The 26448-nt window shown below is 39.6% G+C and overlaps 2 protein-coding genes across 5 annotated transcripts in view; both read right to left on the bottom strand.

Annotated features, from left to right (window-relative positions):
- LIMS1 (LIM zinc finger domain containing 1) overlaps window positions 1-10693 on the bottom strand; it is a gene marked incomplete at its 5' end in the record, with an annotated part of 89325 nt that extends 78632 nt beyond the window's left edge. Inside the window, one exon of the mRNA XM_081326745.1 lies at window positions 10479-10693. Coding sequence (XP_081182871.1) covers window positions 10479-10513 — 35 coding nt within the window. The remainder of the gene's footprint in view (window positions 1-10478) is intronic.
- A 2244-nt stretch (window positions 10694-12937) lies between these two features.
- Window positions 12938-26448, bottom strand: part of GCC2 (GRIP and coiled-coil domain containing 2) — a 40827-nt gene continuing 27316 nt past the window's right edge. For 2 of the 4 annotated variants that reach the window (XM_081326733.1, XM_081326735.1), the window contains exons 22-23: window positions 24712-24913; window positions 19948-22720 (exon numbers count right to left, since the gene is read on the bottom strand). In XM_081326733.1, the coding sequence (XP_081182859.1) occupies window positions 22650-22720; window positions 24712-24913 (273 nt within the window). In that variant the 3' untranslated portion in view covers window positions 19948-22649. Of the gene's footprint in view, window positions 13154-19947; window positions 22721-24711; window positions 24914-26448 lie in introns of those variants that run through there. The other 2 variants (XR_014026295.1, XM_081326734.1) reach the window with 2 other exon arrangements.

The following is a 26448-nucleotide window of genomic DNA, read 5'->3' as shown; positions in this document are numbered from 1 at the left end:
AGTGGTGAGATGGAACTTTCTAATTCTCACTTGTGATTTATTGAATGTGACAAAAAGTCTTGGACCTATGCTTATCTTTCCCTAATTACTTCCCTGCCAGGCCTCTAGTCTGCACTCCAGAGGTTCTTAAACCTTCTGTCCAACAAAAAAATGGTGAACCTGCCAGAGGAGAATTGATCTCTCCAGAGCTACTAAAATAAACTCTAAATGGAGAGCTACTATATTGGTATTTTTATTTACAGTACTCAATTGAACAAATCCTTATTGATAGTCAAACAGTAGAGCCACTCCACCGTAATAGCTATCCCAAAAAAAGGGTGACTATATTAGTCACTTGATTGAGTAGGCAGATATAGAAATTGAATGAACAAATAAAACAAACAAACAAACAAACAAACGTCTTAAACTTAATTTACTAGATGTGCCAAGAAAAAGTCTCAGTAACTGAACAAGGTTTAAGCTCAGATTACCCAACTGTTCTTCAGAGTGTAACACTATATCATCTGGCATATCTGCTCCAACCTCACACAGGGGATCTCTCTAAACTGCCTTCATTGACTTGAAGGTGGATTTTGGCTCACTTCCCTGTGAATTGAGGAGAAAATTAGCAGCCACATCTGTAGATGGTTGCTTCGTCAGTTGATAAGGATGCTTTAGGAAAACACTTCTATGCACATCAATAGAATAGAATATCTTTATTGTCATTGTGTAACAACGAAATTAAGTCAATTACTATTACAAAATCAATTACTTGCATAATAGCAACATGATAAGTCCTATCTCCATACTTTAAGGAGTTAAGCAGGGATATATTTTGGCCCTCTTATTATTTAAGTTTTAAATAAATTTATTTAAATTTAAGCAATTTTTTTACCAAATGGGAATTATATATACATGACCTTGGCCTACAAATCAATTCTTTTTTAATAAGGCAGCGCTCCCAACCTTTTTGGCTCCACAGACCAACAGCAGTGGTGGGGGGAGGGGATGGATGGGGAGGGGATGGCTTCCCCGCACATAACCTAATCCTGCACCTGCGCAAATGAAACTTCACACAATCACCCACTACTTGTACAGCCCAGTTACCAACGGGCTGATGACTGTCCCGGGGGTTGGGGACCCGTTATAAGGCACTGCTCCTGCTATCCTATTGCTGTCCCCACTCTATTTAGGTTGATGCCAGTATTATTATTGCAACAGAACATTGGAAATCAGTTATTCCTAAATGAACATGGTTATATTCTTTAAGTGCCATCTCATCAGTTGTAATGGTATGTGGGAGACAGGAGGAAAAGCTACAGACAACATCATGCAAAATATATCTCAGTCCACAGAAGAAAAAGGGTTGGAAAGTGTCTCAGAAGGTTTTCTGAGATCTCCCTAGTTTTCTGGAAAGTAAAAGTATGGTGGGGAAGGAATGCTTACAGAATCTTCAAGATTTTGTTACTGCAATATTGTTTTTGTTGTTTACAGTAAAGGTAGTGTTTATGGTTTATGCTTCTTGTCTGGGCTACCTTAAACAACTGATCCTTAGCCTAGATTTTCATGGCTGATAAATATTCTCTTCTTGGAAGAAACCAATAGATCTTGATTTGACTCTCAATGACTCCCTGCATATGTTAGGGTTAGAAAAAGCCATGGCTGAGACAAAGTATAGAATATTTAATTAAGACCTATAAAATTATACAATCAAAGCTTCACATCATTGCTCAACTGCCTTCATCAACACTCCTCCTATCATCTTAAATACCTTATCTTCAAAGTGAGGGACTAGAGATTCAACATTCCTTTTCAAAAAAAGTTTTTCTGCATTTGTACAATTACAGCAAATGTGCCAGACATGCCAATAGTTACTCACACCTTGACTGGAATCCAATTCAACTATTGCAATTAGCTCTATTTGGGGCTACCCAGAAATGGCAATTAATACAAAATGCATCAGTTAGGCTGCTCACCACTGCAAAGTATGGAGATAATATGCTGCTTGTATCAACTGCTTCCCTGGCACAATTCAAAACATTGATACTGATGTTTAAAATCTATCTGCAGAATCACCTCTCCTGCTTTCAACCTGCCTCAATACTTAGATCAGCAGAAAAGGAACCTTTGAAGATCCCTCAGCTGTTATGGAATCGACTATCTAGTAGACAGTAAAGGACTTTCTCTGGCACAATTCCAAGGCCATGGGATTTATTCTCAGCCTAGGGAGATACATTCGAAGTTTCATTTTTTGCCATTCTTCTTGTCCCCAAGTTCACGTTCTATTGGCTGCTTTTTATAGGAAAAATGGCTCACTTATAAACCATTGACAAGAAAATTGTTTCCTTCTATCATAGAAAGTCTCATGATCCCTGCATGATCCCACAGGTTTCAAGTTGGTTATACAAGCAGCAATGTGACATTATCCTTACCACTCAGTTCAAGTAAAATAAATAACTGAAATGTAGAAAGCACTTGCTTATTGACAAACATGTGCACCAGAATTTACAAGAATCTTTCTAATCTCTTTTCTTAAAATTCTCCTTATTAATCTGTTTTGAGCCTTTACTTAGAGATTGTTCTGAACATAAACTCAAAGTCTGCACATATTTATTTCCTAAAGTTTTACAGGGGCATCATTTACTGTCATGTGAATTGTTTTTTTCCAATCAACATCCTAATCCTCATGCACCATAGTATCATAATTCCAAAAGTGCTGTTGAAAAAGAAAAAGGAGGGCTCACAATGGAGTGAACTTCAAAATTGCATTTTCATTGCTTTAGAGAAAGAAGGTTTTTTTTTCTGGACCTGACAACCAAATCTCTCTCACTCCACAAAATTATTTCCTCTATCCTTGTTCTTTTTGGGTTCTTTTTCCGTTGTTTCCCCCAAAATAACACCTGGTCTTATTTATTTTTTTGCCTCCAAAAGGGATTAGGTCTTATTTTCGGGGGATGTATTTCCCCCCCCCACTGTCTCAGCATCAACAGCCCTGTCCAGCAGAAGCCCATGTGGTTGCCGCCAGCCCACTTCTTTTGTGGCTGTTCACCGTTACTTGTGTGTGTTGCCCACGGCCTCTGTTTCACTGGCAGAGGCCTTCAGAAAAGGCCTTTGCAGCCCACAACGGAGATCTGGGTTGATGCGGGCATCACCCACGGCCTCCATTTTGCCTTCAAGGCCTCTGTCAGTGAGTGGTGGCAAGCGGCCACATAAAATGGTTGATGGTGGCCCCATGGAGTCCTGCTGGACAGGGCTGTTGATGCTGAGACAGTGGGGGAAAAAATACATCTCCCAAAAATAAGACCTAATCCCTCTTGGTGCCACTGTCACAAAGCAGGTATCAGGGTGTGGGAGGCCTGGCTGTGGTGGTCCTGAGGTAAGCAGGTGCAGGGCACGTGGGCAGCTCCACCCCACACTCCACCCTAACTTGATTTTTATGCTTGCGCCTTGCCCCACCTCGTGCAACCAGACGGTGGGATGGAGTGGGCGGGTCTTAACTAGGGCTTATTTTGCGGGTAGGGCTTATAATAATAATAATAATAATAATAATTTAATTTTTATACCGCCCTTCTCCCAAAGGACTCAGGGCGGTGTACAGGGCAATACAATAAAATACAATATATAAAAATTAAAAGAAATATTAAATACAATAGCCCAATTAAATAGATTAATACAAAATGTTAAAATACCCCTAAACCCATCAGACCAGGCCGGCTTGTTCAAATAAATATGTTTTTAGGTCACGTCGGAAGGAGCGAAGGTCGGGAGCCATCTGGAGCTCCACCGGTAAATGGTTCCATAGGTCTGGCGCACCCACAGAGAACGCCCTCCCCCTGGGGGCCGCCAGTCGACACTCTTTGACCGACGGCACCCTAAGGAGGCCCTCTCTGTGGGAGCGCACTGGACGAAGGGAAGTTGATGCCGGCAGCAGATATTAGGTGCATGTGCAAAAATCAAGCTAGGTCTTATTTTTGGGATAGGTCTTATTTTGGGGGGGACACGGTAGGGCCTCTCTTCTTCTGTGCCTACAAGACTACTGGGAGACTCACTCTCATTTAGAAATCCAAGCTAATTGCTAACATTCAGTTTTGGCAAGGAGGCCGAGGGCTGCACAAAGCTACAGTAGATGAGAGCCCTAGGTTGCTTCTCTCCTGAAGCAAAGGAAAGAAAGGAGAATAAGGCAAGAACAATTTCCAAACTCATCTGCAGTCCAACGATGTCAGTGGAGACTTTCACAGTCCTGCAGCTTCAGTTAATAGAGAAACAAGCCTTTCAGAAGGCTGGCCTAGGCTGCGGCACTAAACTCCAAAATCCCATGCTCTGCCTCATTAACCTGTTGCAATTTCTTTGTAGGACTGCTGGAATTCTATTGCACCAGGAAACAGCCATTGTTCGCACACTGTAAGAACTCCCATTCATCCAGACTTTCACGCTCCTTTCTTTTAACCTGATCACTTTTTCCTGAACTTTTAGCAAATTTTTGAAAATCAGCTCATTTTAGCTGATACCATAGCTTTAAATTTACTACTATGCAGCAGCCAAAAACAAATAAAAAAAAAGGAGGCAACATGCTAACGCAAAGTAACTAAGGACTAAATTTGATTTAATGCTTCATTTGTATCAGTCAGTCTGTTTGTGAATCAGTTCTATTAGATATTACATATTATATCAGTTATCTGTGAATAAAACACAAAAGGTGGGACTAAATGTAAAACAAAATGGGAAATGGAGCATAATTACATTGTTTACTTTTTTATATTTGACAAAATGATGGCATAATTAAGAAACAAATCCTGCTGACAGTTACAGGTCATAATGATCCACAAAGGGAGGGAGTCCAAACTATTTAAGGCTAATAAGTTCAAAATTATAACTCTTAATTGTAAAGTGTCTATAACCAAGACCTTTGCAAGAACAATGATAACAGTACAAAGAGAAAAAGAAACTATCTATATCACAGTCCCAAAGGTGCTTCTTCAGTAGGCAACTGGACTTTCTTGTTTTTCTTTGAAGACATTTCACTTGTCATCCAAGAACTTCAGCTCTGACTGGATGGTGGGGAATGGAAAGATTTATATTCTTTGCAGACAGCTGGTCATTTGGACTCTTTTAGAACGTTGTTGAGGCCATTTGGCTTCTTGGATGAGAAACAAAACGTCTTCAAAAAATAACAAGAAAGTCCAGTTGCCTCCTGAAGAAGCATCTTTGGGACTACCATGACCTGGATGACTGAAAATCTCCATAAACCTACAACACAATTGAACTGAGATACAATACTTAATCCAGAGCAAGAATGATATTAGGAAACAGACCAGTCATTTCATATCACTTTGTTACCTTTTGAATGTTCTCACTCTATATATATCTAGAGAAGCTGTATTTAGTTTTGCAAAAACAATGTCATAAGAAAATATTCTAACCATACAACGTCTGCAGATGATGATTTGCTATGCAGATCCTGGGAATGTGAATATATAAGCTAATTAGGCAATTAAAACCTCCAAAGGGCCCCAGGCCTGGATTTAATTCAGTCTGAACTAAAATAAACCCAGTTTGAATAGTGTTGGCTGTACTTTTCACTTAGGTTGATAAAATAACCTCCACCCCTAAAAAATGGGGTATGTAATAATTCCTATCTGGAAAAAAGGAAAAATGATCAGTGCTCAACTAAGGTACGATAATTTCATTTTAAAATTCATTATATATGGCCAAACTTATAAATAACAGTTTTTAGCATTTACTCTTTGGGGATTTAATATCTTATCATCCAGAATCAGCATGGGAGTGCTGATTCTTGAGACATATTTTGCTATATTATAATTTTTACTGAGACACCTGCAATTGAGTTGGTAGCAGCTCTTCTTAGCTCACTTTCAAGTCAGACAAAAGAATTCTATGTGCCATTTCTTTGGGCAAGTAAAAGTCCCAAGATGACCCTTGACGTTTTAACATTTATATCTGTAGCCTGCAACTTCATGTTTTATTGACAGCAAAGCAGATTAAGCATGATGACAGGCCTTTTTAGCATACATACTATATTTTAATTCTTAGTATGCAATCTCTCTCTCTTAATATTTTAATGAAGTCTGGATCAATCATGCACAATAGAGATTGCAAAGAATCCAGGAACAGCGTACAAAATATGTACAGCCTAAAGGACAGAAGGGAAAAAGGTGACATGACTGAAACCTTTAAATATATTCAAGGTGTGAATAAGGTTCTAGAAAGCAGTATTTTCAATATTGAGCAAAAATCAAGAACACGGGGACATAAACTCAAACTGAAAAGAGGGAAATTCAAAAGTAATGTTAGAAAGTATTACTTCCAGAAAGAATAGTGAACACTTTGAACAAACTTCCAGTGGAGGTAATGGGTCAATCATCAGTAACTGAGTTTAAACATGCTTGGGATAAATGCATGTCCATTATCCTACAGAAATAAAAAATATTAAAAAATAATAATTAAAAATACATAAATTAAAAACAAAATAAAATATTTCAAAGAGCATACTTGATGGACTGTTAGATCTTTTTGCGCTGTCAGTTTTCTATGTTTATATGTAATGGTCAGTTTCTTTCAAAATGTGAAAGGTAAACAGATTGCTTGCCATGTCTACTTTAACTAAGGAAAATTATCTTGTGAAAGAAGAAAACTAGATCAATGTATACTTTCAAGAGGAGAGGAGAGAAGGGAGGGGAGGGCCTGGATCTTTTCCAAATTTGAACAGATTCCATTTCTTTCAGAATGTCCAAGGAATAGGATTTTGGCTTTATGGAAAACCTCGGTTTAAATATTCCATTTTATTTAACAAAGTCATTCAGAAAGCTTTTACCAAAATAATTTCCACTATGTACAGTAAATGTTACAGATTAAAGCTGTTCTGCTGAATAAGAAAAGACAATAGACAGTGGGGAGCAGGGGTATAGACAGACCTACAACCATAATTAGGATTGACTAAGGCAGTTAAGTGAATCACATTCAAGTTTACACCTTTTTTGCCATGTTGTTAAATGAATTTATGTAGCTGATAAATGAATCATGTGGTTGTTAAGTGAATCTGGCTTCTTCCATTGAGTTTATCAGAAGCTTGCTGGGATGATTGCAAATCAAATGGCAACTCCAAAACCCTGGGATGCTTCAACTATTGAACTCTAAAGCTTCCTCCTTCCATTATATATTCAAGATGGACCGTGATTAATATTTATATCTTACTTATATGTAATGGTGTAGGTCTATACATATGTTGTATATAGTTTTAAATGCTTTATATATGTGTATACTTTGAGAGTAAGCAACTAAATTTCATTTTTAATGTGTGCCATTGTACTCACAGTAAAAATGACAATAAAGGTTATCTATCTATCTATCGTAAATGCATATTAGTTGATTAGTGCTCAAGTTTTGATTACATGACCATGGGGATGCTAATGGTCCAAAGCAGACACTTTTTTCAATGCCATTGTAACACTGAATGGTTGCTAAATGGATTGTTGCAGGTTGAGGAGTACAGTCCTGTATGCAGGTGATAGAAAATCCATTTAGAAAAAATGTATATCACAGAGGTAGACTTATAAAGACAGCCATGGAACTGTTCGTCGCTGCTTGCTAAGTGTATACTTTTTGCTGCATTGTAAAGGAATGTGTCAATTGGCATCCATTGCTGAATTCCAGAATTGAAGCCCTCAGGCTAATTTCACTTCAGCTCTGACCTAACTTCAAAACATATGCAATTAGTTCAGACTCCTGGAAGAGCTATTTGTCCCTTTCCTTTAGAGTTGGCTTGAGAAAGAAACAGAGCAGGGAAAGCATGCAGAGCACTGGCCATAAAAGGCACCTGCCTATTCTTTTTACTAGTAAAGCATCATGTTGCATTTGTCTGCTCTATCCTCATACTGAATTTTAATGCAGGGGTCCCCAACCCCTGGTCTGTGGACTGTTACCAGGCTGCAGCATGCCAGCAACTGATCTGCACAAACAAGCCAAGCCCCATCCTTGGGATGCAGGCAGCACCACAAAAACACGTACTCTCCAGTCCGCGCAAAAACCTCTTTCCACAGAACCGGTCCCTGGTGCCCAAAAGGTTGGGGACCTCTGTCTTAGCGCATGTCTGTCTACTGGAAGGACAGAGTGAAAATGTAGAGTGCGCTCAGAATCACATGACTGGAAGGGAGGTGGGCAGAGAATGGAGCAGTCACCTGCAGTACCATGGCTGATCTACCCTATTTTTCAATATGATCTTTTTCTCACAAACACTGCCTGACATAGTACATTTCATTCCATTTGGTTCAGTTTTGCATTGTTAAGTATTTGTTATTTTTATTATTATTATTATGGTTCATCACAGTCAGCCAGATGTTCAGACTGGCGTTGGCATTTTTGGCCACCTATCTAGTCCTTCCCAAGGACCTGGGATAGGCAGATCTGGATGTTCGTTGCTGTTACAGATATTGTTGCAGGATGTAAGCTGTCCCGAGTAAAGCTGCCTTTTGCAATTGACTGATGGTGAATTTGTCAATGCCAACGGTGAATTTGTCAATGCCAACGGTGTTCAAGTGATACTCTAGTTGTTTTGGGATTGAACCCAAGGCATCTTTTACTATTGGTACTATCTCTGATTTCTTTTGCTACAGTTGTTCTATTTCTATTTGCAGAACTTTGTGTTTTGTTGCCCTCTTCAGTTATTTCTCTTCTATTCAGTTGTCTCCAGGTGCTACCACATCCACTACCTAGACTTGTCTTTCTTATTGTTAACATTGTTAAATCTAGCATGTGGCTTGTCTGTTTGAAGTCTAAAGTCCCAGCACTTTAGCTTTTTCATTTTCTATGTCTTTCTCTATTTTATATTTTTATACAGAGCTCAAATCAGTGAACATATCTAATACTCCAGTCCAGTCCCTTATTTTCCCCATAACAACAGTTGGGCTGAGAGAGACTCCCAAATTGGCATTCATGATTAATGACAGCCTAGAACAAACTCTATTGGCTTTTAGTTTGGCATTTTAACCTCTGCAGGTAGTCCTTGACTTACAACAGTTCATTTAGTGATTGAAAACACTGAAAAAAGCGACTTATGACCATTTTTCACACTTATTATTATTTATTATTTTGGTTTATATACTGCCCTACTCCCGAAGGACTCAGGGCGGTTTACAAGGCAAAATTTAAAAACAATACAATATAAAATTAAAATTAAATTAAATTAAATTAAGTCTAGCCCCCAAAAATTAAAATCACAATTTAAAAACATTAAAACCCCTCAGTCCATACCAGATAGCTCAACGAGCCAGGTTTTTAGGTCCCGTTGAAATGAACTTATGACTGTTGCAGCATCCCCACGGTCATGTGATCAAAATTCAGATGCTTGGCAACTGATTCATATTTATGATGGTTGCAGTGTTTTGAGGTCACGTGTTTTATGACTTCCTGATAAGCAAAGTCAACGGAGAAACCAGATTCACTTAACAACACTGTTACTAACTTAACAACTGCAGTGATTCACTTAACAATTCTGGCAAGAAAGTTTGTAAAATTGAGGCAAAACTCACTCAACAAACGTTTCACTTAGCCATATAAATTTTGGGCTCCATTGTGGTCGTAAGTCAAGGGCCCGTACACCAAACTGAAAAGAAAAAATATTTCATTCCCAACACTCGGTTGGGTTAAAAAGAATAGAGGGCATCGAAGGAATCAAAGCAACAAGTCTTTGATCCCGGCCCCACCCACTTCTTGCTTCCGCCCCGCCCACCGCATGGCTCCCAACAGATTCCTCTCTGAGGTAAACGTGGCTTTCCTCACCGTTGCTTGCAGTGTGCAGCCACATCGAATTTAGAGAGGGAAAAAAGAAAAAAGTTCCTGAATCGCCTGCCTGGCTCCTTCCCAGGACAGCACTGCTCTAAACTTATTTACGGTACTTCCATGCCTCTGATATAAGGTGTCTGCCGCCACGAATACCAAATATTGTCCCCTCCTCGGCACTCTCCCGGCTTGTCTCCACTGCCCGACAGAACTTCTCTTGGCCCCATTTTGCCCGCACTTCTCAGCTCTCCCAATTCCTTGTACGCGCACAAATCTCCCATTTGCTCCAACCCCAGGCGGCGTATTTCCTTGGCTGCCCGCCCCCGACTCCGTCTCTCCCCAGCCCTTCTGCAGCACAGCCCACCGCCACCCTTTTTTTCAGGAGCCTCCGCCGCCTCGGCGCGCCCTCTGGAGAACCTGGATTCCGCCTCGACTCGGCGCTGCAGCTGGTGCAGGAGGGCGCGGTGGGATTATCTCATCCCTCCTTTCTCCGCCCGGGAGGGAAGGGGATGCAGCCTTCCCAAAAGTTATTAGAGACGAAGAGAACGAGCCTACAGTCTCTCTCCTCCAAGTAGCCGGGAAAGAAGCAGCAGAAAGAGCACGGGGCCAGACAGGAACGGCGGCCCGGAGGGTGAATTTCACCCCGAATGCTTGCAATGAATGAAGAGCTCGGGCGCTGTCAGACGTATTCGGGACAGACTTACCTGTTGGTCATTCCAGCAGCCGCGATTCCCAACATCGCGAAACCGAGAGAGAGAGCAGAAAAGTCCCTCAGCCTAAATCAACTTTCCTCCCTCCCTTCCTGGCTGGCTGGCTGGTTGGTTCGGGCGCTCTTCGGCTTTTCCAGGCAAGTTCCGCGCAGTAGCTGCAGGCGGGGCCGCCCCCGCAAAGCAACGCAGGAAGCAGAAGGAGGGAGCGGTGAGGCGGCGGCAGCAGCAGCAATGGCGCTTCACCGCCCACACCACTCCAGCCGCCTCACTCCGCGCCAGCGAAAAAAGGAAGGCCGGCGTAGTGTCCTCGGGACGCCTCGCAACCAACCAACCCCCCCGCCAAGAGAGAGTTTCGGATGGGCGACCGCTGGTTTCTGATCGTGGGAGCCTTTCTGAGAGTTGTTTCTTTCCTAGCCCGTGCTAGAGATAACTGACCACCCACCGCTGAAAGTTGCCTTGAACCCCAAAACGGCCAGACCAAAATTCGTGTGTCCCCTCTATCTTGTGTGGTTGTGCGTGCGCGCGCGCGCTTTTGAGGCGCGCGCGGGGGGGGAGGGGGAAATGTTATTTATTTTCCCGTCTGTCTTCGCTCGTTCTTTCTCTTGCGTCGAATCCTCGCCGAACCCCCCTCTCCCTTTCTAATCCCTTTCTAATCCTGGACTCGGAAGTTCTACAGTGGGTGGAAAATGTTCCCTTTCCTAAATCCTTATAAGCAGGAAGCCTGGTCGAAATCATCAGAAATCCTGGACATTTCTTCCGATTCTTAAAACCTTTTTTTTTTCTTATGTCAGAGGATCAATAATGGGTGGCATCAGATGTTCCCATCTGAAGAAGCTTTAAGAATTGTGATAATAGTTGCTTTTCTGGATGTCCATTTACATAAGAGTATGTCTGAATAAAGACTGATTACCTGAATGGCCTACTGAAGTCACAGAATTTTATTTTGTTTGTGGTCTAGAATAGATTACGTCACCCTTTTAAATAAAGAAACCATTAAGACTCAAAATAGCGGTTTGATATCTTTAGATTAGTAGCATCTTCATCCTTAGGTATTTCAAATAACCATGACAAGAACATGTACCAGTTTTGCTAAAGTTTTGATAGCTGGTGACAGCAGTAGTATGAGCTTAATAAGAATTTAGATAAGCAGTTACTGTACTAAGGGTTCAAGGTTACAAAGATTTGGAAGCAACTGCAATAACAAATACATGCCCAGAAGCACAGTTATATACTTGTTAACACAGCACAAGTGTCATCTAAAAAATTAAAATGTCTCCAAACTACTATTAAATTGAGTGTGCCTTCATTTAACCAGAAGAATAATTGGGATAACAGTCTGAGGAGAGATTAGATAGGATGTGAACTGTGAGTTTAGCAATATGGCAGAAAGAATATCCACAGCTTCCAAACTGAAAGATTTGAAAACTATTGGCTTTCTTATTCATACAACAGATATACCAGAAGAATGTTGTAATAATAGGTCAACATTTGATCATTCAAACTATATACTATGCAAAACTATATACCCTACAAACAGTGGTGGGATTCAGCCAGTTCACACCACTTTGGCAGAACCGGTAGTTAATTTTTTGTTGCCCAGGCCCAGAATGGACTTCCAGAAGCGGCATCCACACAGAGAACTGGTTGTTCACCACTGCCTACAAAATCCTACAGGCATTTGGGAAAATGAGGTTAGTAGATTCAGTTGCTTTTCACTGTACTGGTAGTCCTTGACCTATGACCACAATAGAACACAAAATTTCTGTTGCTAAGTGAGTTTTGCCCCATTTTATGACCTTTTGCCATAGTTGTTAAGTGAATCACTGCAGTTGATAAGTTAGTAACATGGTTGCTAAGTGAATCTGGCTTCCTCATTGATTTTGCCTATCAAAAGGTTGCAAAAGGTGATCATATGAACTTGGGACACAGCAACAGTCATGAGTATGAACTGGTTGCCAAGCATCTGAATTCTGATCACATACATCAGCGGTTCCCAAACTTTTCTATACCCCGCACCCCTAGAACGCTTCTGATATATTCTCGCACCTCTTACAAAAGTAATACCTGGTTATGCAAATGCACTATAATTTTGAAACTTCTAAACCCAAGTTTTTGCACCCCTTGGGATATTGTCTTACACCCCTGGTTGGAAACCCCTGACATATATGAACATGGGACTGCTACAAAGGTTGTAAGTGTGAAAAATGGTCATGTCACTTTTTTCAGTGATGTAACTTTGAACGGTTACTAAATGAACTGTCCTAAATCGAGGACTACCTGTAATCACAGCCAATGTTGACTCTCTTAACTTATGTAAGCATCACCTTTTGCCACAATATCTTACATTTATTTACTCGGCATTTTGATGATTTAATAGTGGGAAGGGCATAAAATATAAAAACAAAATTAAAACTAACAACATAACAATCCAGCAGTCAGAAAGGTAATGGTATTTTAATCTTGCCATTATATTTTAAAATGATGAATTAAAAAACAGACCAAATTGAAAACACGCCATCCGATGCTCTGAAGAAGTCCCTTGAGCATCTGGTATACTGAATTGGAGAGGCCATTTTGAGAAAAAAGCTTTTGCAATTTTCATCTTGGAGAGAAGTAGTTCAGCTGGTGTTTATCCTTTAAATAATCTAGTCCAAAACCATATAAAATACCTGGAAACACACAGAGGGGATAGACATAGTCACCTTTCACTGTGTTAGATTTTGTTTGGAGGTAGTGATGCCTTCTTAAACCAAATTTAACAACTGAAGCAACGTCCTGAATAAAAATCCTATTCATGCCATCCAGCCACTATGTTGGTATCTGCATGCAGAATCTACCGTACAGTATGTATATGTGTGCATGTATGTGCACCTTGGCAAGGTTTTTCTAAACTGGCTTGCCACTACCTTCTTCCTAGGGCTGACAGAGAAGGACTGGCCCAGGGTCACCCAACTGGCTTTGTACCTAAGGCAGAACTAGAACTTAGTTTCTAGACGGATTCATTAACCACCGTACTATCAAATATTTATAATTACACATTTTAATATTAATTAAATGAAGAATGATTTTATACACATCCATAGAGCATTTCATTTGAGCAGCATAGTGGCCTACAGCAGCAGTCCCCAACCTTTATGGCTTGGCGGCATGGTGTAGTGGGGAGGGGAACTGGCCTGCTCTCGCACAAGTTGAGCTGCACATGCATGTGCGCGCTGACCTGTGACTCGTGCAAGTTGAGCTGTGTGCACGCCAGCCTGCCACTCATGCAAATTGAATTCACATGGCCTGGTTCTGAAGAGGCCACGGCCCGATAGTGGGCCACAGCCTGGGGGGGGGTGTCCCCTAGCCTTGAGGTGGAGATTCTTAGAACGTTGAGAATTCAATCTTTTTTTCCCCCTCAGGAATCAAAGAAAAAAATATCTCTGAACTTCACATAGATGTCAGGAATGTCATGTGGCCAGTAAATGCTCAGCTCTGTTCAGTTGCCCTGACTCTAAAGGGATTACAAGGTTGTAAAAAAAAAGAAATAGAATATTTCATTCATCAGCGTGGAGGTGTTGTTGCTGGACTCCTTCAGTATAGCATTATGTGCAAAATTTGTCCCTTTATTTGGATTTGTTAGCTAGTGGGCTGCAATTCTTCCTTACTTGGAGATATGCCAGCAAAAGGACTTCTGAATCTAACAAAGAGATCAAAATGGTTTCTAAGGAAAGTCTGGGAATGGTCCCCAATAAGTAGGTATTGCCATTGCCTGCTTCCTAGGGCTGACAGAGAAGGGCTGGCTCAGGGTCACCCTATAGGAGAAGTAAGAGCCACCCATCACCCATTCACTAAAACAATACACTGAGGTTATAAATACAGACAGGCCTCCAAGACATCTCTTCATGATAAATAAGCAGCTAAAGAACAGGAAAGCTCTTATGTGCTACTTTCCCAGAGTTCAAGTCCCATCACACACACACACACACACACACACACACTCAAGGTACTCTGGCGTAACCAAACCCCACAGAACTCCATTAACAGTTTCCACATATACTTCTTTAAAGGGCGAAGTGTGAGAAAAATACCTTGCCAGGCAATAGTGATTGGATGAGGAACAAGGTGATATTTAGATAGCTGTGAAATAGCATCAGCCACCTCCTATACTATATAGCTTACTGATTTAGGGCAGAAGGCTTGAAAGCAGGAGGTTAGAAATGTAAAGGGAAATATTGACCCAGCCACCTTTAGTACACCTAGCTATGAACTTATTTTATGCAAGCAAATAAAAGGCAGAACCAAGGACTTCATCCATTCTATAAACCCCAAGGAGCAATTCCTTACCACCACCCCAACCCTACAGTAGCAAACAGAAAAAGCCACCAGAGGGTATCTATCTTCCCTCAGCCTCAAGAACCAGCTAAACCACAAGAATGCTTTCTTCAGTGGGAGCCCAAATGCGTAGTCATCACAGGTTTGAATTCAGCATGTAGTTTATGTATTTTATTGTAGATTTAGATTTAATAGTTTTTGGGCTCCAAAATTACTCTGGGTAGCTTGAATCTTAAAAGGGTAAAGTAAAATAATAAACAGAGGAAAACATGTATGTCCAGACAAGACAAACTCCATACACTGTGAAAACTGTACTCAACAGATCAGCAGCCACACTACTCCGATGCCTGGGAAAAAGTCAGTTTTTAAAGACTTCTGGAACATAATCAAGATAGGAAAAACATGGATATCTGCAGAAATGTTTCCTCTGGCTCTGCATCATAATTCCAAAATCTTCCATCAAGATCTGTTTCCAACCACTTCTAAATCAATCTGAAAATTAAATCCATAAAGCTTTTCTTCTGTATCACAAGCTCAGTCCAACCAATTGCATACTCCTGCAACAGGAGAATCTCTAGACCACTACAGTATGACTTGATTAGATTGAACTGAACCTCAGCTTCAGTGCATTTGAAGGAGAAAAAAAACACTTAAAACTACATCAAGCTACTGGTTAGGCTTTTTGGATAAAAATTTGGTGGAATATGCAGAAGATCTTTAAGCAAAGGATAAAATTTTGTCCGCAATTGTTTTTGTTGGGCATAATTACAGATGCTACTGTTGTGGACATTAAGTTGATGTTGAATTTAATTACGGCAGCAAGACTTTTAGTAGGTCAATATTGGAAGAAGGAGGAACTGCCGACTATAGAAGAGTGGACTTTAAAGGTTTCTGACCTGGCGGAAATGGCAAAGATTTCGGCTTACTTGAAAGATCATTCGCAAGAACGTTATATTATGAAGTGGAAAAAATGGATTGATTATATCCAGAACAAATATGGGACTAAAAAATTTCATTTAGCATTTGAATAAGTTTTCTTTTCTTTTTTCTTTTCTTTTTCTTTTTATATGTAATATTAGTATTGCTTGTAGTTATCTTATATGAGCTAGAGGGCGATAGAATTAATAGTTTATTGTTGTTAGCTTATGGATGTTTATGATTGTTCTTTGTTTTTATACCTTGTACTTAGCTCTGGGAAGTCGGGGGGGGAGGGGGAATGGGGGGGAGGGATAGGGAGGGTTAGGTGGGGGAGGGGGGGATTGTTAAAGATAAAATGTACTGTAAAACTTTTCAATTAAAAAAAAGCAAAAAAAAAAGCTACTGGTTAGGAAATGGTTATACAGGTGAAACTCGAAAAATTAGAATATTGTGCAAAAGTTCATTTATTTCAGTAATGCAACTTAAAAGGGGAAACTAATATATGAGATAGAGTCATTACATGCAAAGCAAGATATTTCAAGCCGTGATTTGTCATAAGTGTGATGATTATGGCTTACAGCTCATGAAAACCCCAAATCCACAATCTCAGAAAATTAGAATATTGTGAAAAGGTGCAATATTCTAGGCTCAAAGTGTCCCACTCTAATCAGCTAATTAAGCCATAACACCTGCAAAGGGTTCCTGAGCCTTTAAATGGTCTCAGTCTGGTTCAGTAGGAATCACAATCATGGGGAAGACTGCTGACCTGACAGTTGTGCAGAAAACCATCATTGACACCCTCCATAAGGAGGGAAAGCCTCAAAAGGTAATTGCAAAAGAAGTTGGATGTTCCCAAAGTGCTGTATCAAAGCACATTAATAGAAAGTTATGTGGAAGGGGAAAGTGTGGAAGAAAAAGGTGCACAAGCAGCAGGGATGACCGCAGCCTGGAGAGGACTGTCAGGAAAAGGCCATTCAAAAGTGTTGGGGACTTTCACAAGGAGTGGACTGAGGCTGGAGTCAGTGCATCAAGAGCCACCACACACAGACGGATCCTGAATGTCATATTCCTCTTGTCAAGCCGCTCCTGAACAACGTCAGAAGCATCTTACCTGGGCTAAAGAAAAACAGACCTGGTCTGTTGCTCAGTGGTCCAAAGTCCTCTTTTCTGATGAGAGCAAATTTTGCATCTCATTTGGAAACCAAGGACCCAGAGTCTGGAGGAAGAATAGAATAGAGAGGCACCCACTGCAAGATGCTTGAAGTCCAGTGTGAAGTTTCCACAGTCTGTGTTGATTTGGGGAGCCATGTCATCTGCTGGTGTTGGTCCTGTGCTTCATTAAGTCCAGGGTCAACGCAGCCGTCTACCAGGAGATTTTGGAGCACTTCATACTTCCTTCCGCAGACGAGCTTTATGGGGATGCTGACTTCATTTTCCAGCAGGACTTGGCACCTGCCCACACTGCCAAAAGCACCAAAACCTGGTTCAATGACCGTGGGATTACTGTGCTTGATTGGCCAGCAAACTTGCCTGACCTGAATCCCATAGAGAATTTATGGGGCATTGCCAAGAGAAAGATGAGAGACATGAGACTGAACAATGCAGAAGAGCTGAAGGCCGCTATTGAAGCATCCTGGTTTTCCATAACACCTCAGCAGTGCCACAGGCTGATAGCTTCCATGTCACGCCACATTGAGGCAGTAATTGCTGCAAAAGGGGCCCAAACCAAGTACCGAGTACATATGCATGCTTATACTTTTCAGAGGTCTGATATTGTTCTATGTACACTCCTTGTTTTATTGATTGCATGTAATATTATAATTTTCTGAGATTGTGGATTTGGGGTTTTCATGAGCTGTACGCCATAATCATCACAATTGTGACAAATCACGGCTTGAACTATCTTGCTTTGCATGTAATGACTCTATCTCATATATTAGTTTCCCCTTTTAAGTTGCATTACTGAAATAAATGAACTTTTGTACGATATTCTAATTTTTTGAGTTTCACCTGTATATGTAGCGTATTGGTGACACATATTTTATTTACAACTATCGTCTCATCATCTCATTGTATAGCAGAAGGAATCAGGGAATGAGATAACCAACAAATGTTTGGACTCCCAGTTGGCGCCTGTGTGACATATTCCAAGTTTTTTTCCCAATATACAATTTGGTAAATCCACAGGATGGATATGCAATCACAAAAGTTTCTACCCAATTCTAATGCTATTTTGTATGATGAATGAAATGTACCTTTTAATTCCTCTGCAATCTATAATAGATATTTTATAGTGCTATGCCTTATATCTGTGTTCATTGAGCCTTCACCCAAATAATTTGAAACGCTCTGAAATAAAATGTGCACAGTGCACATAAATACAGGTTCTCTAGTTTCTGAAGGGATTTGAAAAAGAATGGAAATAATACCATGAGTCTGCAGTGAGCCTTCAGAGAATTAGCTACGCATGTTGACATTTCACATTGTATTTGAAGGAGTGAAAGCAGATTCATCTGTTTCCTAAAATAACACTTTAAAAGGTATGCAGAATGACATATTATGTCCCACTGAACAAAAATTGAGTAAGGTTACATTTAATATATTGACAAAGGTATGTTAGTGATCAGTTTGTTTCCTTTCTGATTCACTGCCAATAAGAATTTTATTTCAGCCAGTTGCCTTGGGAATAAGCAAAACAAAACAACCAAAATGGAATATTGCCCTTTATTACCCCACCCATCAAAATCTATGTTTTTCAAGCGTTTATCCATGAAACAAGCTTTCAGGATTCACCCAGAAATTACGTAGTGTTCTATATTGATTCCTGTATTAGTATTAAAGTATTTGTTTAAAATATTAGATGAGAATTCCACAAGCCTAAATATATATTAGCATATAACTGATGATGTGCTCACATTTAGGTAGAACACTGCAATTTTCTTATATCTAAGTGGTTTTTGCTCTGCCAGTGTAACACATTAGCTTTAAAAATATTTATGGCAGTAATCCAATAAATTTGACACAAAAGTCAAAGTTAAGCAGTGGTGCAGTTTTGGCAACTCTTTATGTTCTCGGTAGGCATTTGATAAGAATCCAAAAAACACATAAGCCCAAACTCAGTAAATCACAACTGAAACATCAGAGCCCCATGTGAGCAAAATATATTGCAATATACTCCATGTCCATCCGTAGCTTCAAATCTACTCTATCTCAGGTGCTGTTGATGCATGAGAAAGGCAGCCTGAAAGACTATTTTTTCTAAGGAGGGCTGGGACTATTGATCTTTAATTCCTCCAGTTTAAAGAAGGATCAAGGCATTTTCTTTTAAAATGATGCCAGAACTTATACTATTTTTTTCTTCCTATCCTAAGATGATGAGAAACATAATGGTAACATTTTTGACCACTGTCCAGCTAACATTCAAAGTACCAAATAATTAAAAAGATTTGTGCAAATTCAAAAAGATGTGGTCCAGAGTTACGCTGCTTATTCTATAGTGCATGGAAATGGCAACTTTACTGTCTTTACAAAAGCAATTGTTCCTATCTGAATTGTATAATTTTCCACTGACCCCAACACTATCCATAATTTTATTGCACTAACAGAAGATAAAATGTTGTTCCATTTTTGTGTTCCTGCTTAAGGTTGCCAAGGAGTCAGTATTGAAGCGGTTGTCCTAGCATTACTGGTCAGGAGGAGAAATAGATGGAAGTTTCTAGTGATCATGTTGAAAATGGTAAAAGTAGTCGACTTACGATGACAATTGGGATCATTAAATAAAGTAGTTGTTAAGTGAGTTGCATCCAATTTTACAACCTTTTATGCTGCAGCGATTAAATGAATCATGTGGCTGTTAAGCAAATCTAGCTTCCCTCATTGACTTTGCTTGTTGGAAGCCCCCTAAGAAGATTGCAAATGGTGATCACATGACCCAGAACACTTAGCAACCATTCTAAATATGTGCCAGTCTTCTTCATATTCTCTCTCTCTCTCTCTCTTCTATTTTTCTGGAAACAACTTTGCATACTTTAAAAATAGCAGCTCAATAAACTTTTACAAAATATCACATTTTGCATCCATTATTTTAATTTGAATCCCTGCCTTGTCACATTACCCAAAATCTTTCTCTGTAGTGTAAGATATATTTAAGGCACGTGGATAATAAATTACATTTAAAAGTTTTGTATTTTAATATACTGAACATACAAGTGAAAATGAAAAGTAATAAACAGATATATGCACAATTTATTCACAGTCTGAAATTATTAAAAAAATATTTGAAATGATCAAAAGGACAATTTCATATTGTCAAAGCTATTAATAAAAGTGTGTAGATAAGGAAATAATCAGTAGTAAGTTTTCAGGTATACTAATTCTGGAACTAGTAAACTATTAATGATGGTGCAGATTTTCCTTCTCAGTTTAAGCATGTAATGTACACGACAGGGGACAAGCCAAATTACTGACTTGTGAAATTCACTTTTTGAAAAGGAAGAGACACATCCAGTTCCATCACATGCTATAGTGGCTGTCCAGTTCCACCATTCTAAAAATGTTTGAAAAGTGAGCTCAGCTTAAGCATGTAAGATGTTCTTCTTCAGTAATAATAATGGTGTGACATTTCTTGATCCTATCAGTAGTGTCTTTGCTTAGCCTTTATAGCACCGACAGTAGGAGAGGGAAAGCTAAGCACTGTGGCTCTTCAGATCCCAGCCTTTCTTCACAGGTCAGCCATGACTTTCATCATCCTGGTCTCCTCAATATGTTGGAGGTCAATGAGCACTTAGTGGCAAACTTTTAATATTTCAAGCAACCTTCCCCACTCATTGCTCCTCAGATATTCTGTTTCAATTCTTTGAGACCACACTGGCTAAGAATTCTGGGAAAGGAACTCCAACATTTTTAGAGGAAACCAGGACGATGAAAGTCGTGGCCGACCTGTGAAGAAAGGCTGGGATCTGAACAGCCACAATGATTAGTTTTCCTTCTCCTAATGTCAGTGCTACCAAGGCTAAGCAAAGAGACTTCTATATGATCAAGAAATGTCACACAATTATTATTACTGAAGAGGAACATTATATATACTTAAACTAAGCTCATTTTTTAAACACTTTCAGAATCGTGGAACTGGGCAGCCCCTATAGCATATAGTAGAAATGTGTTGAACTAGACAACACATAGCTATGGACTGTGTTCTCCTTCAATGACGAGGGATATTTTCTCCTCACTCTTATATCTGAATGTCTATGAAAATTGGTGATGACCAACGTATTTGATTGAATAGGCATTTCTGAAATGGCCTTGCCATTAAAATGTCATCTCTTAATGACTAAATATTTCTTCTTCCATATAATAATTTCACTATTTTAAGATACAGGATATTCACTAGAGAAAGGTGTTGAATAGGCACTAAGTCATTTCTTTCAAGAACAGTTATCTACAAAAGTTTAGATTTCATTCACAGACAACTCAGTGCACAATAGCATTAGCAGCTCCTTCACTATAGACAACCAGTATAATCAAGATAATTGTTTCTTAATCCATCTTAGTCTTGTGCTGGGCTCTAGCAGTAACCTATTTGACAGCACATAGAGCTGGACACTGAGGTTTTCTGTAAACAATAAGTTGCCCCTCCAACAGCTTCAATCATATTTATTCAAATAAATGGATTTTAAATTATTAATGGATCTTAAATTTTGTGGGCTCTAAATCCAAGCTTTTATGTATATCAGCATCTTTTTTGTCCACAAAGAGATCCAATTCTGAAGGAGAATGCAGATAAAGAACAAGAGTTACAAAGGTAAATCTGAATATGCCAAAATGGTATCTTGACAAACCCATAAAAACTACATTTCAGTATTTTTTCTTTGGCTAACATTCAACTTAGATAATCTCGAGCAATTATATTTTGGATTCATCATTCATAGCAAAATATCATTTTTATCTTTAGATATTACTTAACATAAGCAATGTATCAATGTTCCTTTGAATGCCAGTAGAACATAGTTTCCAATTGATTTTTAAATGATGCATATTTGTTTTTAATTTGATTTTTAAAAGTTTGCTCTCAGTCTTTTTCAAGCAGCAATTGAATGGACAATGCAATCATCTGTCAAAGCAATGCCCCAACACAAGATGTATACTATTAATCTAAAGAATCATTAAATAAGCTTGGCAAAATTCTTAAGTGTTAAGTAAAGTGAATGTGTGGAAGACATTCACTTTATTTTTGCATTCAGCTTTCAGTTCCAGAAGAATAAGCATTTTAAAGCTCAGGGAAAAAAATTTTTTTTAGTTTGAGGTACTAAAGAAATAAAGCTTCGAACAGCGTAGGAAGTCTGTAGTCAGCATTTTTTGTCAATGATAGGCTTACCACAGATCGCCAAACTAAATCATACTTCTAGACAGATTAAAAGGAGGAATGCAAGTGTTAGTTCAGCCAAAGTTAATATCCTCTAGATATTTTGAACTGCAATATACATAATTCCAAGGCTGAACGTTTTAGAAGTTGTGTTGAATCTACTACTGGTGGACAGCAGATTGTGGAGGCCTGCTACTGTTAGAAATTCCAACCCAGGGAGGTCTGGGAACATACAAAATTTTGCTCTGTAAAAGTTTACAGATTCATTTGATGAATGACACAGTCACACAGATTATCTCACCAGTCGAAAGAAAAGGATGGCTCTTGCTAGGAGGGAAGTTCACTGAAAACCTCCATACCTGCACTAAGAAGGAAGTCAGAAACTGAGACTACAAGACATTACTCCAAGTCCTTCAACAAGTCTTATTTAGAATATTATTTCTTAAATAAAACCAACTGAGGCAGTTGTGAGAAAACCCCAAATAAGAGTTACCCGCCTATATGCTTCATTCTTTATGGTTGAAATTCTTCCCAGTGCAGCTGCTGATTTTGAATGCAGGAACAGTGAAAACTCATCGGAGTCCTGACCAACTGTGTAAATATGATGCCCAACCAGAGGCCTGGGACAGGCTTTCTTCGTCACCTTACAAAACACAACACAACCCATATTGGTTTTAAATATCCAGCCCCAGATTTAAATGACAAGACATAAAGCCAATTCAATCTTTTAGTAAACTACATTATATCTTTAATGTGCATACTTAAGATGATTAGTATGATTAGAATCACACTAATTACCAATGGTAGGAAGGCATCTGATAGCACCTTTTTTGACTAACACATTGAATTAAAAGGCATCATTTTTGTGAGATGTAGAGATCCAGCAGAGTTAAGCAAGAAGTGTCAAAGATCTGCCATGAAATAGACACTCTCTTGTTCCATACAGATTGACTGGATAATGATTTTCAGGCACTTTGCTCAATGTTTTTTTAAATGAATAAATTTAAAAAAAATATTGAGAAAGAAAATCGTTCTATAGTTAAATGTTTTGAATAATTTGAACATAAGTAGTCACAGATGGTTTCTTAGAAGCAACAGTTTAAATTGTACTATTGTTTTTGTTAATCTTTTTTCAAGAGTGTCAAATACAGGAAAATAATGGTTCAAATTAGTTGCAGATATGTTCAAACAAATGTTACCGTGTTTCCCCGAAAATACGACCTAGCCATAAAATAAGACCTAGCTTATTTTGGGGGGTTTGGGCTAATATAAGCCCTATCCCCCAAAGTAAGCCCTACTTAAGACCCCATCCACTCCGTCCCACCATTGTTTTTTTGGCAAGTCGGATCGCATGCCTCCCCCTGCCTTACCTGCTGTTCAATGTTGTGGCTTGGCTAAACAGTTCCCATCAGCTTCAGGAAACCTGGGTGATGGAAACCTTAGGCCAGGTTCCTCACAGCTGAAGCAATTTGGTTTGCCTGGGGTCAGGTTGGCCGTCGCAGGAGGCGTGGCCCATCCCTGTCCTCCAGCTCTGCTGCCTTTATGAGATGAGCCTCCCACGACGGCCAACCTGACCCTGGGTGAGCCGGATTGTTTACAGGGAGAAGCTACGTGTTGCACAAGGACAACTGTAAAGGGCATGCGCGGATCTCTGCAACTCCTGGAGGCTCTGAGCACTGCTTTTCATGATTATTATTATTATTATTTATTAAACTTATATACCGCCCTTCTCCCGTAGGACCCAGGGCGGTTCACAAGGCAATTAAAACATTACAATACAAAAATTAATAACAATTAAAATAGATTAAATTTTCCTTAATTAAAATCTAAAACCCCTATGACTCTGATTAAAAACCCAATTACAATAAGTTAAAAAATTAAAAAATTCCTCAGTCCTGGCCGGAAAGCTCAAAGAGCCAGGTCTTCAGGTCCCGGCGGAACGAACGAAAATCAGGGGCAGTCCTAAGCTCTACGGGTAACTGGTTCCAGAGGGCAGGCGCGCCCACAGAGAAGGCCCTCCCCCTGGGTGTTGCCCACCAGCAATCCTTTGCCGGCGGCACCCTGAGAAGGCCCTCCCTGTGGGAGCGCACAGGACGAAGGGAACTTGATGCTGGCAGCAGGTGTTCCCTCAGATATCCTGGACCCAAGCCATTTAGGGCTTTATAGGTCATCACCAGCACCTTGATGCTGTTTTTGGCGCCGCGTCTATGTGCACGTTTGCCTCGCTGTTTTTGGCAGTGGTTTGGGGGGATGGTCTATCCCCATTTGCAGCATGGCCACCATCCAATCGCCGCACTGCCTCTCAGGAGGGCAGCGTCAGCTGCCAATGCAGCGGCAGGGAAGATGGAAGTGGCACAAAAAGCAGTGCTCAGAGCCTCCAGGAGCTGCAGGGATCCGCACCCTTTGCAGTTGTCCTCCTGCAAGCAATCCAGCTTGTCAAGGGTCAAGTTGGCCATCGCGGGAGGCTCGTCCTGCATGTAGGCCATAGAAAAAAATAAGACACTCTCCAAAAATAAGCTCTAATGGGTCTTTTGGGCCTAAAATAAATATAAGACCTGGGCTTATTTTGGGGAAAACACGGGTACCATGTGTCCCTTCCTTTACCAATGCTAGTAGCAAAACAGATTCACATACCTTGAGCTATTGCAACAAGTTTTCCTTTTTCTTCTGGGCTTAGCTGCAACATGGTGTCTATCACTGGAAGAAGTCTCTGTCTTTCACTGCCTGATTTTAGAAATATAAACTGCAGCAGGACATTCTTCAAATATTCCAGATTAGCAACAGATTTCTCTCGTTCCTGGTTTCTTTCTAATCGCCTTACTTCATTTTTAAGAAGCTGAGAATGAAAAAAACAAACCCCAAATAAATATTTCTCAGAATGAAGACAAGAAAGCACAGAATTTATCAGACCAAGTTATATTAGAAACATAACTCTGAAAACAATATAAGCAGCTATTCCCTGTTAAAAGAGTCAAGACAGACTTAATGTAGTGTAATAGTGAGGTCAGGGTCAATTTGTGGTCCTTCAGGTATTGCTGAATACATTTCTCACAATTATTAATCATTAGCTATGTGTCTCAGACTGAAAGGAATAAAACTCACATTTCCTGATTTTTCTATAATAAATTCCTACGCACAGTCAGGCAAAGATTAACTGAGCACACCAATGATCTCCAAGAAATCTGCCAGAGGCTTGGAATGTTGCACTGTGTTCCTTCTGATTTGTCCCATTTGATGGGAAAATACACCAGCTTCTCTGAGTTGTTGGGGAGATAGCATGGTAACCACTTCTTCAGGCCTCCATGACTTTAATCCAGGCTATGACCTACAAAAATCTGGCCAACATCTAACACATTTCAATCTATTTCAGGACCATGTCTCAGGTAATGGACTTTGTCAAATGCTTCTATCCCCTAAATGTGGCCTCAAGCCTTTTCTCCTCTTTGGCAGGCCTTCTATTTCCTGAGGTGTCTGTGCGGCTACCAAGAGCCGAACAACACACAGAGGAGAAGGGGCCATATTTTACCTCACATTCTCAGGAACAATAGAGCTTTTTATGAATAGTTCTGTAAACAGACTATACATTAAATAGTGATTATACAGCACATGGGAAATAAATAATTATACTAACTAAATCAGGAATGTCAAACTGCCGGCCCGCAGGCTGAATGCATCATACTGAAACCGCGCCCACCCCATTGCCAGCAATGGAGGAAAAGTCATGATACATCGTGCAACATCATGTGACATCGCGAATTTGACATGCCTGAACTAAATGAACTAAAATTAAAATCTCTAACACAAAGATTTATATGACAAATATAAATATCTAAATAAAATGAATTCAACAGTTAGGTTTATCACTAAATCTAGATCATATTGCAACATATGTGACATGTGTTTAGAATTTTTTCAAAAATAGATACCTAACTCATATCCCAGATCTAGTCCTTAAAATCGGGAAAGTGTCTCTCTTTCCAATTCAGAATTATATTTTTTATCATATCCCAGCCAAAGCTATTTTATCAGATGACAAAGTCTACATTTTACAAATATAATTCCACATCATATTGAAAACCTGAACCATAATTGTTTTAACATATGTATTTATTTGAAACCATAATGGATATTAAACTAGGACTAAATCATGTGTCTTAAAAAAATTCAAACATCATATATTGCCAACATAAGAAAATATAATGCCCCATCCCTTTTTAATACCTTGAGGGGGATCCCAAACATTATTTGAGGAGTTCAACTTAAAAGTCTGATATGAACAATTTCTCTTCCCTCTTCCATCCCTTCTGTATTTTATTTGCTTATTCATCCACCAACTTACCTGTGTCCCACTTTTGCCCAACCAATGAAAAA

Source organism: Vipera berus (assembly GCF_964194415.1).
Source record: "Vipera berus genome assembly, chromosome: 4".
NCBI classification, from domain to species: domain Eukaryota; kingdom Metazoa; phylum Chordata; class Lepidosauria; order Squamata; family Viperidae; genus Vipera; species Vipera berus.
This window is presented reverse-complemented; position numbering and strand designations above follow the sequence as displayed.